At 46.6% G+C, this 16,991-nt stretch overlaps 1 protein-coding gene across 1 annotated transcript in view; it reads right to left on the bottom strand.

Annotated features, from left to right (window-relative positions):
- Window positions 1–2,479: 2,479 nt before the first annotated feature.
- Window positions 2,480–16,991, bottom strand: part of LOC124551133 (4-coumarate--CoA ligase 3-like) — a 104,351-nt gene continuing 89,839 nt past the window's right edge. Inside the window, exons 9-10 of the mRNA XM_047126095.1 lie at window positions 14,275–14,451; window positions 2,480–2,810 (exon numbers count right to left, since the gene is read on the bottom strand). Coding sequence (XP_046982051.1) covers window positions 2,703–2,810; window positions 14,275–14,451 — 285 coding nt within the window. The 3' untranslated portion in view covers window positions 2,480–2,702. The remainder of the gene's footprint in view (window positions 2,811–14,274; window positions 14,452–16,991) is intronic.

Genomic DNA, 16,991 nt, shown 5'->3' with positions numbered 1-16,991 from the left:
CTAAGGAGACTGCCTACACTACGCTTGTCCATCCTGGCATCCGTCGCAGATAGGATTGACGGAGTACATCGAAAAAGTTCAAAGAAGGGCAGCACGTTTTGTATTATCGCGAAATATGGGAGAGAATGTCACTTCAAATGGTTCAAATGGCTCTGGCCCTAGAACTTAGAACTATTTAAGCCAAACTAACCTAAGGACATCACACACACCCATGCCCGAGGCAGGATTCGAACCTGCGACCGTAGCAGTCGTGCGGTTCCGGACTGAAGCGCCTAGAACCGCGCGGCCACCACGGCCGGCAGTCTGTCACTGAAATGATACAGGATCTGGGGTGGGCATCGTTAAAACAAAGGCGTTTTTCGTTGCGGGGGAATCATCTCACGAAATTCCAATCACCAACTTTCTCCTCCGAATGAGAAAATATTTTGTTGACGCTTATCTACTTAGGGAGGAACGATCACCACGATAAAATAAAGGAAATCAGAGCTCGTACGGAAGGATATAGGTGTTCATTCTTTCCGCACGCTATACGAGATTGGAATAATAGAGAATTGTGAAGGTGGTTCCATGGAACCTCTGCCAGGCACTTAAATGTGATTTGCAGAGTATCCATGTAGATGCATATGAACCATTACAAGACTACCTTCTTGCCCCACGGTTGGTACTGCATACGATCACAGATACCGTTCTCCAGGAACTCCTCAAATCCACGTCTTCCATCGGATTGTGATTGTCGTACCGCGTGATTCATCACTCGTTTCGAGCCATTCATTCCTACGAGTGTCGTGGTTTCCTGTAGATCTACTTTTACTTAATTAACGTGTATAGTAGGCAATTTAGGCACACGGATACAATGATGGCAGTGAGACCTGTTTCTTCTACTTTGACGCAGTCGTTCTGTGGTGTTCATGTTCACCGTCTTGGTGGGTGAGATGGGCATGAATGGTTACAAGTTAATGGCTGAGACTTATGCTAAGTCTGTCATATGTGCGTGGTTGTCCAATGCACTTATATCTAATTTTTATGGTTCCCTACCGAAATTTTGTACACTGGTGGAGATGAGGTCCACGCTGTTTACATTGTTTGTATGGTTTTGCGATCACTCTTGCTGGTTTGGTACTGAGATGAGAGTGACTGGTGACAAAAAAAAATGGCTCTGAGCACTATGGGACTTAACATCTGAGGTCATCAGTCCCCTAGAACTTAGAACTACTTAAACCTAACTAACCTAAGGACATCACACACATCCATGCCCGAGGCAGGATTCGAACCTACGACCGTAGCAGTTGCGCGGGACTGGTGACATTTCGGATAATTGCTGGCTATATATCATAACATGAACGAGTATATATACGTTAAGGATCTGAACTAGTTCTTGTTGTGAAGACTGGTGTACTGGCACCGTTTTCTGGTCTTAGCAGATCGGAGCACCTGGTGTTTGGGTTTCTGTGGGTCCCTGTCCCAAGTACCCGGATCTGCGGATTCACTGAACGTCTGGGTACGTAGTAAAAGGCGAGACAGAACAACGAACTACAGAACAGGGTAACATCAATATTAATGTAAATGGAAGAGCTATAAAATGATAAGCCGCGGGTAGCAGATACGTTTAACAATCATTTCCAAATGTACTGGAAAATATGTATCCCCAAGACGCTAACTTTGACCACCTACATTTTTCCATTACTTCCTCTGCATTTAAGGAACTGTATTGCAGTAGTTCGTATGTAATTCTTTCACACAAGTCCCTACGTTCACTAACATAAAGAGAACAGAAGTTAAACAACAGTCACGATAATCACATCTGAATCTGAAGATCGGTCGAAGTGGCCGAGTTTATGGTTCTCCTTTCTTTTTTCGTGTTCAGTAGATTGGATCAAGCAAAAGAACCTCAGGGATATGGAGCAAATCAAGGTATAAATTCCGCTTCCCTCCTCCCCCCTCCGCCCCCCTAAAAGTAGAACATCGTAATCCCAGTTCCAAACAAGACGGATGCTACCACTCATCTGTTGTTGCCTGGTGATGGGTTAGTAAGACGAAAACTGGTTCATAACATATGATACTAGCGGAAGAATAAAAACACAATTTCTTTGTCGCTTACCGTTAAATGTGCAATTATTTTACAGAGAAACGATTTGTTTATTTAATCGTATGGTGATTTTATACAATAAACAGTTGATATAATGCAGATGATTTTATACAATATGCATATGATATTAGACAAGATTAAACCTTCAAGTCCGTGTTTTTCAACCAGTTAATTAAGCTGGGTGTGAGAGTGAACACGTCATCGGGAATTCCAGGGTATGAATGAAGTGGACAGCGTCGGACTAAATGTTCAATTGTCTGCTCTTCTTGATTACATTCACACACTGGTGAACTGATCCAGCCCCATTTGTACCTGAAGTAGCTACAGCAACCATGTCCAGTCCTTAACCTATTGAGGCGGCACCAAAGGTTAGAGGAACAATAAAAGAATTCATTAATATAGGCAAGAAAGCATTTGGCGTTTATTTTCTGTATGCTCGTACAGACGGAAAGTTATTTACAATTCCCGTAGGCTGGAAGGTGAACAATCGCGTACAAATACACAAGTCCCACTTGTGAAACCCTGCGTGACCTCTGGAGAGAGCTGCCGTGCGCCCGTTCCGCCGCCATAGCGGTTGTTTCGTGGTGTGGCTGCCATCGTCTGCCCGTCTCGCAGTTCACTGCGCCTGCTGCCTCAGAACTCGCCGCAGCAGCTTCCCGGAGGGATTCTTGGGAATGGCGTCCACAAACTCCACGCCACCCGCCAGCCTCTTGTACTCCACAACCTGCAACAGCACACGGGAGCTTTGAAAATCATACACGCCGACGTATTTCAGAGTTTGGTCAGTGATACCTACGTAGGGTGTCCAGCAAGTACTGCAACACGTTTTATCCGAAAGCAGTTTGGCTTTATTCGAGATTCCAGTGCACCACGTTATTCCACAGTCTTCAGCCCACAACACCACAATTTCCAACATTGTCTCCGCTCAGTGCGACGGCCTTACGCCACCTGACTGGGATGGCCTGGTACCACTCCACTGGTCGACGTCGGGGCCGACGTGTCGCTGCATCAGTAGCCTCCCCATCATACAGGTACCTCTTTCCGAGGAGTGCATCCTCGATTGGACCAAACAGATGGAATTTGCGAGATCCGGGCTGTAGGGTGGACGAGGGAGAACAGTCCAACGAAGTTTTTTGAGCTCGTCTGGGGCCCGCAGACTTGTATGAGGCTTCGCATTGTCATGGAGATGAAGTTCGTTTGCATTTTTGTGGTGCACAATGCTTAAGGAAGTGTTATGCAAGTGCAAATCCCTTTTTTTTCTGTCACAGTCAATAAAATTCTTCTGGGTTTGAGGCCTCATTGTCATCTGTAAAATTCCGACGTTTCGGCGACTGTTGCACGGCGCCTTCCTCGGGGTGTATTGCTAACTGCTGAATGAGCACTAGTTTGGATACTTGTATACTATGGAGGGGTGCTGTCATTGGATGTGAGGGTGAGGAGGAAGGGTATTAGGAGTTCGTTTTATTGGTCATTGGTCATTGGTGTTGTCATTGGCGGAAATGGGTGTTTTCCACTGGAGTTTCCTTTAGTGCTTGCCATTGGAGGAGATCGGCGAATAGGAGACTGAGCGGCGACTACAGCGTAGCGTTGTTTACTAACTGCCCAGTATCGACCAGGCGGCGTCAGCGCTCTGTGTACCCCCCACCGCTGTGGCCTATCGCGCACCTGTTGCTCTGCGAGAGCTGTCCTTCCGCAAAGTTGTCACAGCTGGCAACCATGACGCTGGAAGTCGGTACCCGTCTTCTCTATTCATGTAAACCAGAAGAATTTTATTGCCTGTGACAACGACCGCGGAAGCCTACGTTTACATCTAACGAGCCTGTATGGGAAGGAGATCTACAGCCGGCCGAAGTGGCCGTGCGGTTAAAGGCGCTGCAGTCTGGAACCGCAAGACCGCTACGGTCGCAGGTTCGAATCCTGCCTCGGGCATGGATGTTTGTGATGTCCTTAGGTTAGTTAGGTTTAACTAGTTCTAAGTTCTAGGGGACTAATAACCTCAGCACTTGAGTCCCATAGTGCTCAGAGCCATTTGAACCATTTTTTTTTTTTTTGAGATCTACACGAACATCGGGCAGCTCGAATCACTGAGACTTAAAAGAGATAAACTGCTGAATGAACTTGCGTTCCTGAAGAGATGCAGGGATGCCAATGTAGTACCAACATTTTTACCGCTGACGTCCCACATAAAACCGTACAAGGCCAGGAATACCTGTGCACAGGCTAGCATAGCTTTGTTGCGGGAAAGGATCCGCTAAATTCTTGGTAGTCTCGACGAGAACAACATAAAACTGTGTCAACTCCACCTCTTTCTGAGTGGGAAACTCGATGGGGATGACTGGCAGAAGGTCGACAGGTTAGCCTTCCAACAAGCCACAAGGTCAAGTGAAAGTATCATTAGTCGCCAGGTGACGAAGTTCGACAAATTGCGACGGAAAACAACAGATGAAGGACTGATTCTGGACACGCGACGAACAGTGGTTAACCTCTCCAGCCACACCTCGAGCGGTGCAGCCACAAAACTTTTGGCCAAAGGGATCGCACCAAAACTAGTACCGAAAGAAGACATTATCGAATCAGTGGAGGCCTCGGTTCGTCATCTACCACAACCAGAAGCAGAGAAGATCCGACAAGAAACAGTCTTGGCTCAAGCAAAGCCTCCGAAGCAAAACATCAGTAAGGAGGAACGTCATGCCATCGAGGAGCTGAAGAACAACCTCAGATAGTGGTAATACAGGCGGACAAGGGAAATGCCACCGTAATGTTGGACACAGTAGATTACGACAAGTGTATGGAGGATCTTTTGAAACAACCCATTTGCCATAAACTTAAGGCAGATTCGACGGCCAAGATAATGAAACCGACGCAAGCGCTGCTGAAGCAAACCAGGATAAATTTTGACACGACCCGAAGACTCATTCCACAAGTGCCACAGGCACCAAGAATATATGGTGTACCAAAGATCCATAAAGAAGCCTTTCCTTTAAGGCCGATAGTGAGTAGTACTAACTCTCCGACCTACAAATTAGCGAAAGAATTGGCTCCGAAGCTTAGACGTTTAGTGAGACACGCAGATTCATACGTCAAGGACTCCACCCATTTTATAGCACTTTTGAAAGAAAAGCGTGTATCGGATACGGATCAGACGGTCGGTTTTGACGTGAATGTTCAGGAATGTACCCGTGGCGGGCCACCATGAGCGTCGTAGAGGAACGCATGGCACCTGATCTCTGCGAGCTACTCCGTCACTGTTTGACGACCACCTATTTCAGGTGGAAAGGGGATTTTTATGAGCCGACGGACGGTGTAGCTATGGGTTCCCCTCTTTCGCCGGCCGCAGCAGACATTTTTATGCAACCATTCGACGAAACAGCACTCCAGTACGCACCATTACGGCCAGAATGCTGGCTACGATATGTTGATGACACCTTTGTTATCTGGTCACACGGAGAAGAAGAGCTTCGGAACTTTCAAGAACATCTCAACCAGCAGCACTGCAAAATTCACTTCGTCATGGAGATAGAAAAGACCGGGGTATTGCCTTTTCTCGACACAGAAGTTGACTGTAAGCCAGAGGGGAAGCTTGGACACAGAGTTTATAAGAAGCCCACCAATACGGACAGGTACCTGCATGCATCCCCCCACCACCATCCTACGCAAAAGAATTCGGCCCTGCAACCTTTAACTAAGAGAGTCTACAGGATCATTGATGAACAGAATCTAGAAGCTGAACTACGGAACCTCGGGTCCATTTTTGGAGCTAATGGCTACGACATGATGATGATACACAAAACCATGGCGCCGAAGGAGGTGTAACACCCCATCCGTCACTTATCTGGTTTTGGCGTGTGTTCACTCCAGACTAATTGACTAACAGATCAACAGAGAGTGCAAAACTGCCGCAATGTCAGATAACGCAAAGAAAGTAAAAAGGCCTTGTGACTCCTGATTGAACTGCGGTGGCAGTGTTGACATTAATTGGTTCACAATTGATCCCTTTTAATTAAAAAGGGGTACACATTGATGTTATATTCAGCTATTGAACACGAGATGCAAATGTTGAACATAAAATTAATTAAGAAAGTGACTTGGGATTTCAACTGCTTGATTGAAAACAGATGCAGTCGACTAGCACAAATTTAACTCCCAACCTTCCATCATCACATTACATGACTCTCCTAACAGGCAGTGGTAATAAATTGCGTTTGCGTGGAGTAAAGCGCGATAAATCAAAAGTAATTCCAACGATTGACCCAGGCGTAATGCGAAGTGCGAGAAGAATTCTACAATACGCGGCCTATGAAACCCTCGTGGAATCTTTGCCGACGTGATCCAACAAATTAATCAGTGGCCGGAGCGGGCGCAATATCACTGAGTACAGCGTGGCAGGGCGTCGTCGTTGTGCGGACGTCGGCCGACCTCATGGTGCTGCAAGGCTGCGCTCATCTATTGACTCCTAGCTATCTTGCTCAATACATAACTGAACCAAAACTTCCTATCTCCAAGCTCAATCGTTCCATTTGCTGTCCTAAACTGCAGAGATGCTCACTCTTTCTCAGGCAAGCTGAGTAAAGAACGCCACGTCCGCACTCTAGGCAAGCTGGGAACAGAAAACCTCTACGGAGACTTCTCACAGTCCACTCTTCGCCTCGGTTTCCCCTCCAGCAAAATCACTTACGTCAATTGCAGCACAAGTCACGTTAATTATGAGTCGCTTCCCAGCGCCGACCAATGCCTGTTCTGGGAAGTGAACAAATTCCCACAAAATTTCCCTTCCTCTCAACTTCTGCTATTTAGCTCCTGCCAGGCCACCCATCAAGGTTAGCATCTGCACAAACACCAATTTTTCTGGAATTCTGACTCCCAGGAGAGTACTTCAAATTCCTTGGTCCTACATTCCCATCGGAGGCCAGCGTATTTCATTCTGTCGCTCTTCACCTGATTTACTTCAACCTCTGCGGACCGTGAATTCAGCGTGAAGTTGCTATAGTCACGAACATGCATATTTTCACCTTTGTTGACCTCTCCACTGTAGCTTTGCGTGGCTTTCTCTCATGTTTCACTGAAAATGGGATGACAGACATTTATCAACAGGCATACAAGTTCTCTGTCTGCTCCCCGGTACAGCAGCATGGGATCAACCACCAACTCACAGTCACTCATCTTAAGGCAGCTGGAGGCCGCGCCTCGTTACCACTTTATCAGAGCTTGAGCCACCCTAAGCTGCCTATTGTCGCTTCCCTCCGCTGTTCCCCAGCCGGTCACGTTCAACTCTAAATACTTCCCTGGGGTAAACTAGCATCCAGTAAATCGACTCGTTTCCACAAAGTTTTCATGTCGTGTGAATTACTTTAAAACCATCACCCGACATTAATTATTCCAATACGTCCATACTATACCCTCTACAAGATGCATTGTGCCTTGTCAGTCATTTTTGTTCAGCCCTACTGTTCGCTCAACGTGAGTTAGGTGATCCTTAATCACTTCATGTAAGGGGCATAGTTCTTGCCATCCTACAGAGGAGGGCAACGGGGAAATGCAGAACGAAGCACAGAACACCGTCATGCTGCCATATATACAAGGGGTTACCGAACGTCTGGGAAAAATTCTCTGTCGGGCAGGCATTAAGACGATTTTTCGTAGCAACAACAAAATAAAAGACATTCACGGCTCAGCGAAAGATACAATTGACAAGTTTCACGCCGCCGGAGGTTATGAAATTGGGTGCGAATGTCGACTGGTGTATGCAGGTGAGACTGGGCGTCCAATAAGCACAAGGTTAACTGAACACGAGAGATGTATCCGCCTCAAACAATACAACAAATCAGCGATGGCAGAACATCAGGAACAGCGCAGAATGAAGATCGAATTTCGAGAGGCCCGCGTACTGGCGTAACAGCCGTTTAGAGTGAGGAGGAAGATTAGAGAGGCTGTAGAAATAGCCAAGCGACCCGGCAACATGAACAGAGAAGACGGGTACCGACTTCCAGCGTCGTGTCTGTCAGCTGTGACAGCTTTGCGGAAGGACAGCTCTCGCAGAGCAACAGGCGCGCGATAGGCCACAGCGGTGGGGGGGGGGGGGGGGGGGTACACAGAGCGCTGACGCCGCCTGGTCGATACTGGGCAGTTAGTAAACAACGCTACGTCGCTCAGTCTCCTATTTGCCGATTTCCACCAACGGCAAGCACTAAAGGAAACTCCAGTGGAAAACGCCCATTTCCGCCAATGACAACACGCAATGCAAAGACCAATAAAACGAACTCCTAATACCCTTCCTCCTCGCCCTCACATCCAGTGACAGCACTCCTCCATAGTATATAAGTATCCAAACTAGTGCTCATTCAGCAGTTGGCAATACACCCTGAGGAAGGCGCCTTGCAACAGTCGCCGAAACGTCGGAATTTTACAGATGACAATGCAGCCTCAAACCCAGAAGAATTTTATTGACTGTGACAACGGCCGTGGAAGCCTACGTTTACACTTTTATTTCGTGTCTGGTGTTCACTGAATGAATGTCGGAGTTTCTTCTGAGCTAGTCAGTATTGCCAATAACAAATCGCGGGACGAGGTATGTGTGCAGGGAAGGTAAGATAGAATCCCGAGACACCTGAACAGATATGACACAGTAAGAGATGGTGGAATGGAAATAAGCAAAGTGAAAAAGTGTTGAGCTGCGGCGTCAGAGACGGTGGAGAAGCATTCAGTTTCTGCGCAATATCCAAAAGCTCCCGAAATATATTAATTAAAGCGATTACATGTTACCTAGATGTTATTTTGCACCGTGACCTGCACAATAGTCCCTGTGGGGACGCATATACAGGCCTCAACGCTCCTGCCATTTCTCAAATGCATTCCGGAAGCCTTTCTTCGTCTCGGTGTTAAGTGATTTCTGCGGTTTCACTTGAGTCTCCTTCACTGCGTGAAATATTTGCTCATTTCCCTTGGGGAAGAGGAAAATGCAACATGGAGTCAAGTTCAAAAATGGTTCAAATGGCTCTAAGCACTATGGGACTTAACACTTGTGGTCATCAGTCCCCTAGAACTTAGAACTACTTAAACCTAACTAACCTAAGGACAGCACACACATACATGCCCGAAGCAAGATCCGAACCTGCAACCGTAGCGGTCGCGCGGTTCCACACTGAAGCTCCTAGAACCGCTCGACAACACCGGCCGGCTTGGAGTCAAGTATCGTGAGTACGGTCGGTGGGGAAGTCGGAGGGGAATGACTGTCATCTTCATTCAGTATAATTCTTCTGGGTCTCTGACCGCATTTTCTGTGTGTTTCCAACGTTTCGGCCACTATTGCAAGTGTCCTTCCTCAGGTTGTCTTATTGCTAACTACTGAACGAGAAAAGTTTGGTTCTTATTTACTGGCGAAAGAGACTGATGTCGAACTCTATTGAAGGTGAGAAGGACAGGTGTTTGCTTTATTGCATGCCACTGGTAGAAATGGGCGAACGGGAAACGGGTGGAAGTTGTGACGTAGCGCTGTTTACTTGCTTCCCAGAGCCGTCTGAGTCGTTCGAGTACTCCAGGTACCAAAGGCCCCTAATGTCTCCCGCGCGCCTGTGTGGGTTGCTTCGTATGAACTGCCATATGCAGCGTTGATTCCCTTGGAAGGGCACAGTCGATTTCGTTCCCCGCCCTTGACATAACCCGAGTCTGTGCTCCGTCTCTAATGACCTCGATGTCGACGGAAAGTTAAAGCCAGCCTTCCGTCCTTCCTCTGAGCTGCGGTTGCGTAGCGCTCTTCCTGCTGGCAGCCAAGACGCCAGAAGTCTGTACCCGTCCTCTTTATTGACGTTGGCGGGTCGCTTAGCTGCCCAAAGTGACCCATCTATACAAACAGGGAAGACTGAACATACACTACTTTCTTCAGATTATTCCGCAAGAAAGCGTCCAGTGGGTTGGTGACGGAGGCGGTCAACTTAAGGGCCACCTTAACCAATCCAGCAATACTCAATCATCTGTCCGATTCTGGAAGATAGATTGGTGTTAGTGCCCCATTTGGCTGGAACCACGTATTCGACGGACTGCAAGTGCCACCTCTTCCAGTAAATCCGGCAGCACTTGTCATTACGCAGCTATCGCCTGTAAGCCGAGGATGGAGCATGTATGGGCCAAACACGCAATCATGTATCTCGCTAGCCAAATGCTTTTCTCGACGACCTCGCTGTTGGGTGGCGTGGAGGTTCTCTTCCGTCCGAATACGTCAACTGCGAGCGTTTAACACGCCATCATGGTTGAGGGACGCCTCATCTATGAACGAAACATGCGCAGTGTAATGAGGCTTTGTATCCCAGTGCTGCAAACACCACTGCCAGAACTCCATATGTGGAGCAAAATCCTGGGCTGTCAGCGCCTGTGGATTCTGAAAATGGAGTGGATGCCTTCTCTCCTCGTGCATCACACTCCAAACGGCTATGTGTCTGCCACAGCGCAACTGCTTGTCGACGGGTATGTGTTGAACCTCTCTAATACATTCTCTGCAAATCGTAGCGTGTGTACGCCTTCTATGCGATCACCACCATTTGGACGTCATTCTCAAGTTAAAAGCATAGGTGCACGGGAAAGGAAAAGTGGCCAAAACGGAAAGAACAATACCAGCGCAATACCCCCCAATAAAGGAGTTTGCGTCGGTAAAAGCAGTTTTAACAGGGAATTTTTAATTAGGCCCCTGAAAAGCGTTGCCTCACCCAAGCTGAATGATGTATACAACATTACACTGGAGTTATGACGTTAGTGCCTGGAATAAGGGCTATATCTCCAGCGATATTCATAAGCACCTCCAGAGTTTCAGAAGCTGACCAACAAACACTACAAGACATATAGACATTAGGCACATATCGGTGCATAGCGCATCTCTCCAAGTATTTAGTTCACTTTATAGGTATGTGCACTCAGCCTCGTGATTCCAATTGAGGAGCTACTCGACCGAATAGTAGCTGCTTCGGTCAAGAATACCATCATAACGACCGGGAGAGCACTGTGCTGACCACACGGCCCTCCTATCCGCATCCTGCGCTGAGGATGACACGGCGGTCGGATGGTCCCGATGGGCCACTTGTGTGTGTATGTATTGAACTGCGGATCTAGAAAAGTCGGAGAGGTTTCGTCCCTGCCGTAGCCCTCAGTAATTCACAACCCCACAACAGGCTACAGCAGTCCACTCACCCCACCGCCGCCCCACACCGAACCCAGGGTTATTGTGCGGTTCGGACCCCAGCCCCCTCCCCCCCCCCCCCCCCAATTCCCGGGAACGTCTCAGTCCAGACGAGTGTAACCCCAACGTCTGCATGGTAGAGTAATTATGGTGTATGCGTATATGGAGACGGTGTTGGCACAGCAATAGCCGACATAGTGTAACTCAGGCGGAATCAGGGGAACCAACCCGCACTCGCTAAGGTAGATGGAAAACCGCCTTAATAACCATCCACAGGCTGGCCTGCATACCGGACCTCGACACTACTCCGCCGGGCGGATTCGTGCCGCGGACCGGCACCCCATCCCACTCGGGAAGCAGTGCGTTAGGCTCCACGGCTAGCCGGGCTGGCCACGTTGTAGTTACTCATATGCGTACTGTTTGTCATGAGGAAAACCTCAATACGATAGTAAAACTAATGCCACACTCGTTCCAACACGTTATGGTCAAAATCAGTCCCTTCATCAATTATCCTTTCTCGCAACTCTTCCAAATTAAGTAGCACACGATCTTTGACGTAATCTCATGAGGAGATATCACATAGAGTTACGAGTAAGTCAGCTGACTGTGTAGGCCAGTGAACAGGACACGAATGTCTCATACAAAATGTGGTGCAGCATTGTCTTGTTACAAAATTAAGTCTCCACGATCTTTCTTTAACTGTGGCATAAGACATTGCCGTAGCATGTCCAGGTACACAAAAGCAGTCACAGTTTTCTCTGCAAAGAAACATGGTCCATTAATACTTGAAGAGAACGTGGCACAAAATACAGACATCAAAAACGGTTTTGCATCACCTCGGTTCCGAGACTTTTGGAACCTGTACAGAAAATTAGAGCAGAGATCAACATAAACATCATTTCCGCTCTTTTTATTGCTCATCAAATCCACACATTGCATGTTGCACCACCATACAGCCAGACCTTCGGAGGTTGTGGTCCAGATTGCTGTACACACCAGTACCTCTAATACCGAGTAGCACGTCCTATTGCATTGTTGCGTGCCTGTATTCGTCGTGAATACTATCCACAAGTTCATCAAGGCATTGTTGGTCCAGATTGTCCCACTCCTCAAAGTCGATTCGGCGTAGATCCCTCAGAGTGGTTGGTGAGTCACGTCGTCCATAAACAGCCCTCTTCAGTCTATCCCAGGCATGTGTGGAGAACAAGCTGGCCACTCTAGTCGAGCGATGTCATTATTCTGAAGGACGTCATTCACAAGATGTGCACGATGGGGGCGCGAATTGTTATCCATGAAGACGAATGCCTCACCAGTATGCTGCCGATATGGTTGCATTATCAGTCAGAGGATGGCATTCATGTATTGTACAGCCGTTACGGCACCTTCCACGACCACCAGCGGCGTACGTCGGCGCCACATAATGCCACCCCAAAACATCAGGGAACCTCCACCTTGCTGCACTCGCTGGACAGTGTGCTTAAGGCGTTCAGCCTGACCGGGTTGCCTCCGAACACGTCTCCGACGATTGTCCGGTTGAAGGCATATGCGACTCTCATCGGTGAAGAAAACGTGACGCCAATCTTGAGCGGTCCATTCGGCATGGTGTTGGGCCCATCTGTACCGCGCTGCATGTTGTTGTGATTGCAAAGATGGACCTCGCCATGGACGTCGGGAGTGAAGTTACGCATCATGCAGGCTATTGCGGCACAGTTTGAGTTGTAACACGACGTCCTGTGGCTGCACGGAAAGCATTATTCAAATCTTGGCGTTACTTTCAGGGTTCCTCCGAGCCATAATCCGTAGGTAGAAGTCATATAATGCAGTAGAAGCCTTTAGGTGGCCGAGCGAGGCATGTTATCGACAGTTCGTGTCTCTCTGTATCTCCTCCATGTCCGAACAACATGGCTTTGGTTCACTGCGAGACGCCTAGACACTTTCCTTGTTGAGAGCCCTTCCTGGCACGAAGTAACAATGCGGACGCGATCCAACCGCGGTATTGAGCTTCTAGGCATGGTTCCTGGTGGAATGACTGGAACTAATCGGCTGTCGGGCCCCCTCCGTCTAATAGGTGCTGCTCGTGCACAGTTGTTTACGTCTTTGGGTGGGTCTAGTGACATCTGTGAACAGTCAAAGGGACTGTGTCTGTGATGCAATATCCACAGTCAGTCTATCTTCAGGAGTTCTGGGAACCGGGGAGATGCAAAACTTTTTTTTGATGTGTCTGTACACTATAGATGATTCACGATTGTCTTCCACAGTCTTGTGTGAACATTCTGCTCCTCAAAGACACGTTATGACGATTCACTTTTTACTATCATGTGAATAGAGACTTTACGTCTGAAAACCAACCTCTGTGAAAAACAGTTTTCTTCCAGTGTGCAATTCATTGCAAAAGTAACACTGGAGCTTATTCTTCCGCATAGTCAGTGCCTGTAACAGCAGCAGCCGGTACCGCTCTACACGCAGACTAGAAGGTGCCACTCAGGAGGGGATCGTTCTATGAAGTGAAATGAAATGCTGCCACAGATCATCTCTCCTGGTTGTCAGGCTGTACGGCAGGTGACAGTCGGGTTGGTAACCCACTGCTGTCCGGAGTATCAGCAGTTCTCTGCTCGCACGTGTCGTCGGATTCTTCAAGGATCCTGACGAATGTTTCCTGGACATGCTCCATCATACTTACTGACCGTCCCACCTGGCTTGCTTTCTTTGCACCACTTGAGCAGCCAGTCTCGCAGGATGTGTTGTATCATCCTTGGAGTGTTCTGCCTTTGGAACTTCCGCCTGGTATTTGGTACGAAATCGTGGCTGAACCATCACAACTCGCGCACACATGACTCCACTACCTGCCACGTTGTGTCACGCCTGCCCCCTGCAATTACAGTGTGGTGCGTATTACAAAGCTAAACTTGGAGAGTTGCTACGTGCACTGGTTTGGGTCTGTTCCCTGCACGCCTGTTAGATTTCCCACGATCGTGCTCTGTAACCCTGGAGGTACTCACACTGAGAGAGACCGGCAGGTGCCTACCTTGCCGTCGACGAACTGCAGGACGTCCTCCGGCCGGAGGCTGCCCTGCGCGCCCTTCTTGGGCACCACGAACGCCTTGGGCGCCTCTCCGAACTTGTCGTGCCGGACGCCGACCACCGCCGCCTCCTCTATGGAGGGGTGGCTGCGCAGGATCTCCTCCAGTTCCGCCGGGGCAACCTGCAGGTAAGCGCTGCCAGTAATGCAGAGTACTACATTTAAATGCGAACATTTTAGGTTAGGTTTTACTGTGACTGTTATCGATATCAGATGAAAGAACAAGTTTTCTGTAGACAATCACTGTTTATTTATATCCACGAGGCGTTTCAAATATGTAAACCTCCATCATCAGGTGGATTAGATTAGATTAGATTAGATTTACTTTCATTCCAATCGATCCGTAGTGAAAAGGTCCTCCATGATGTAGAACATGTCAAAAAACAACAATACAAGACAAATATTTACAACTCAAAGAAATAAGCTAATGTACCATTCCACAGGTCCCAAGTGGAATGATCGTCATTTTTTAATGAACGCTATATGAAAGAGTCATTTTACAAATAATAATGCACTGAATTTAAAATAAAAAAGTTTTTTTATTTATTTATAAGGTAATAAACGTGTAATACAACTACTATAATACTTATTTACAATGGACACATTACTGCACTTAAATGGTGCAGAAGTGACTTTAAATCCTTATGAAGATTATTCTTATTTCTAGTATTTATTCCATGAATTGAGCTGTTGGTTTGAAAAAGTGATATATTTTTAATAACAAATTTCATTAAGGAATAAATATACTGGGAAGCAGTAGTTAGTAGCCCTAGTTCCCTAAACAGGCTTCTGCAGGACGTTCTTGAGTTCAAACCACATACAACTCTTACTGCACGTTTTTGTGCCCGGAAAACTTTAGCTTGGCTTGATGAATTACCCCAAAAAATAACCCCATATGACATTATGGAATGAAAGTAAGCATAGTATGCCAGCTTTTTCATTTTTATATCACCTATGTTTGACACAATCCGCATTGCAAATAGAGATTTGTTAAGACGCTTCAGCAGTTCTGTGGTGTGCTCCTCCAAGTTGAATTTATTATGAAGCTGTAATCCCAAGAATTTAACACTGTCCACTTCTTCTATCTGCTTGTCATCGTATGTTAGGCATATACTCGTGGGACACCCCTTACAAGTTCTGAACTGCATGTAGTGTGTTTTTTCAAAGTTTAGTGACAAGTAATTGGCTAGGAACCAGTGATTAATGTCCACGAATATTTTATTAACTGATCTTTCTAAGACTACACTTGATTTGCTATTTATTGCAATTGTTGTATCATCGGCAATTCGACGTGTTTGTGTGTTGTAATATGTCTTCTCTATTACTATCTACAACAAGTTAGCACCATATGCAGAGGAGATTCTGGGAGAGTATTAATGTGGATTTCGGTCTAATAGGTCAACAACAGACCAGATATTTGTGTTGAGGTAAATACATGAAAAGGTATATGAGTACAACACTGAGCTACATAACCTCTATGTACACTTCATGCAGGCCTTTGATAGTGCAGACAGAGCACAAATGCTAATTGATTTGCTACTTGGTATACCATCGAAGTATGACTCACTTATTCAAACAACATAGGCTGGTTCCAAGGCTGCAGTCCGCGTGGATGGAGAACTCAGCAATTTGTTTAGCATTAGTAAAGGAGTCACACAAGGGGACGCACTCTCTAGAATACTTTTGAAGCATGTGGAAGCTTCAGATATCTGGTTACATAGGCACAAGGTCGACTCAGATAGGCGCATATGCTGGTGGTGTAGCATTTATTAATAGAAGAAGGGTATCACTAGAGAGGACAGTAAGTCAGCTGAAAGGACCCACAGGACCTAGAGACCTTTCTATAAACGAAACGAAGACTAAGTACATGGATTCCACCAGGAAGGAAAATAATAAATTGGATAGACCATCAGCAGAAGGTTTCAATTTTGAACATGTGCAGAACTTTGACTATTTGGGCTCTAATATGAACAACACAAATTCCATGTCAACGGAAATAAAACGGCGCATCCTAAGTGATAGCAGATGCTTCCACACGTTTAAGTAATTGTTGGCCCCTTGATTATTAAATAGGCAGCTGAGGCTGCAACTATAGAGGGGGAAGAAGAAGTGTTTTGTGATATGGCTTAAGCGTAACCTGTGGCACTGTCTAGTGGAGAAACAAAACACTATTTCACAACGTGGCTCTGTGGCGGTCTTTGACTAAAAGCTAAAAGTAAATGTAGATGTGCAAATAAAACAACAAAAATGTATTACCTTCAATGGTCACAGGCTCCTTTCTCTGCGTAATACGGCACATCACATTACAAACTGTCACACTTTGTAAACAAAGATGGTGTCTGGAAACTGCTAGGTGCAAAGAACATATAGCAAAACAGAAATACTATTTCAAAATACAGATAACTTCTAGCGAAACAGCACCATTAGTTCAGAGTATATCTTAAAGCGTTGTGGACATATTTGGTTGAGTTGTCGAAAGTATACTTTGGAGTAAATATTTCAAGTGGTATACAGACACTTCCCTGTCAAATTTACATATATCTTTAATTTCGTACTATTTTATGTAATCTTATGACATGTTGAAAGTCTTAAGTGCAATAATTATGTTGCCAACAGCAGCAAAATTACAGACAAATAACAGTTTTGGCTGGGACTCAGAGATA

The sequence above is a fragment of the Schistocerca americana genome, chromosome 9, assembly GCF_021461395.2.
Source record: "Schistocerca americana isolate TAMUIC-IGC-003095 chromosome 9, iqSchAmer2.1, whole genome shotgun sequence".
Lineage (NCBI taxonomy): Eukaryota > Metazoa > Arthropoda > Insecta > Orthoptera > Acrididae > Schistocerca > Schistocerca americana.
Note: the sequence above shows the minus strand (reverse complement) of the source record. Positions and strands in the feature narration are given on the sequence as shown.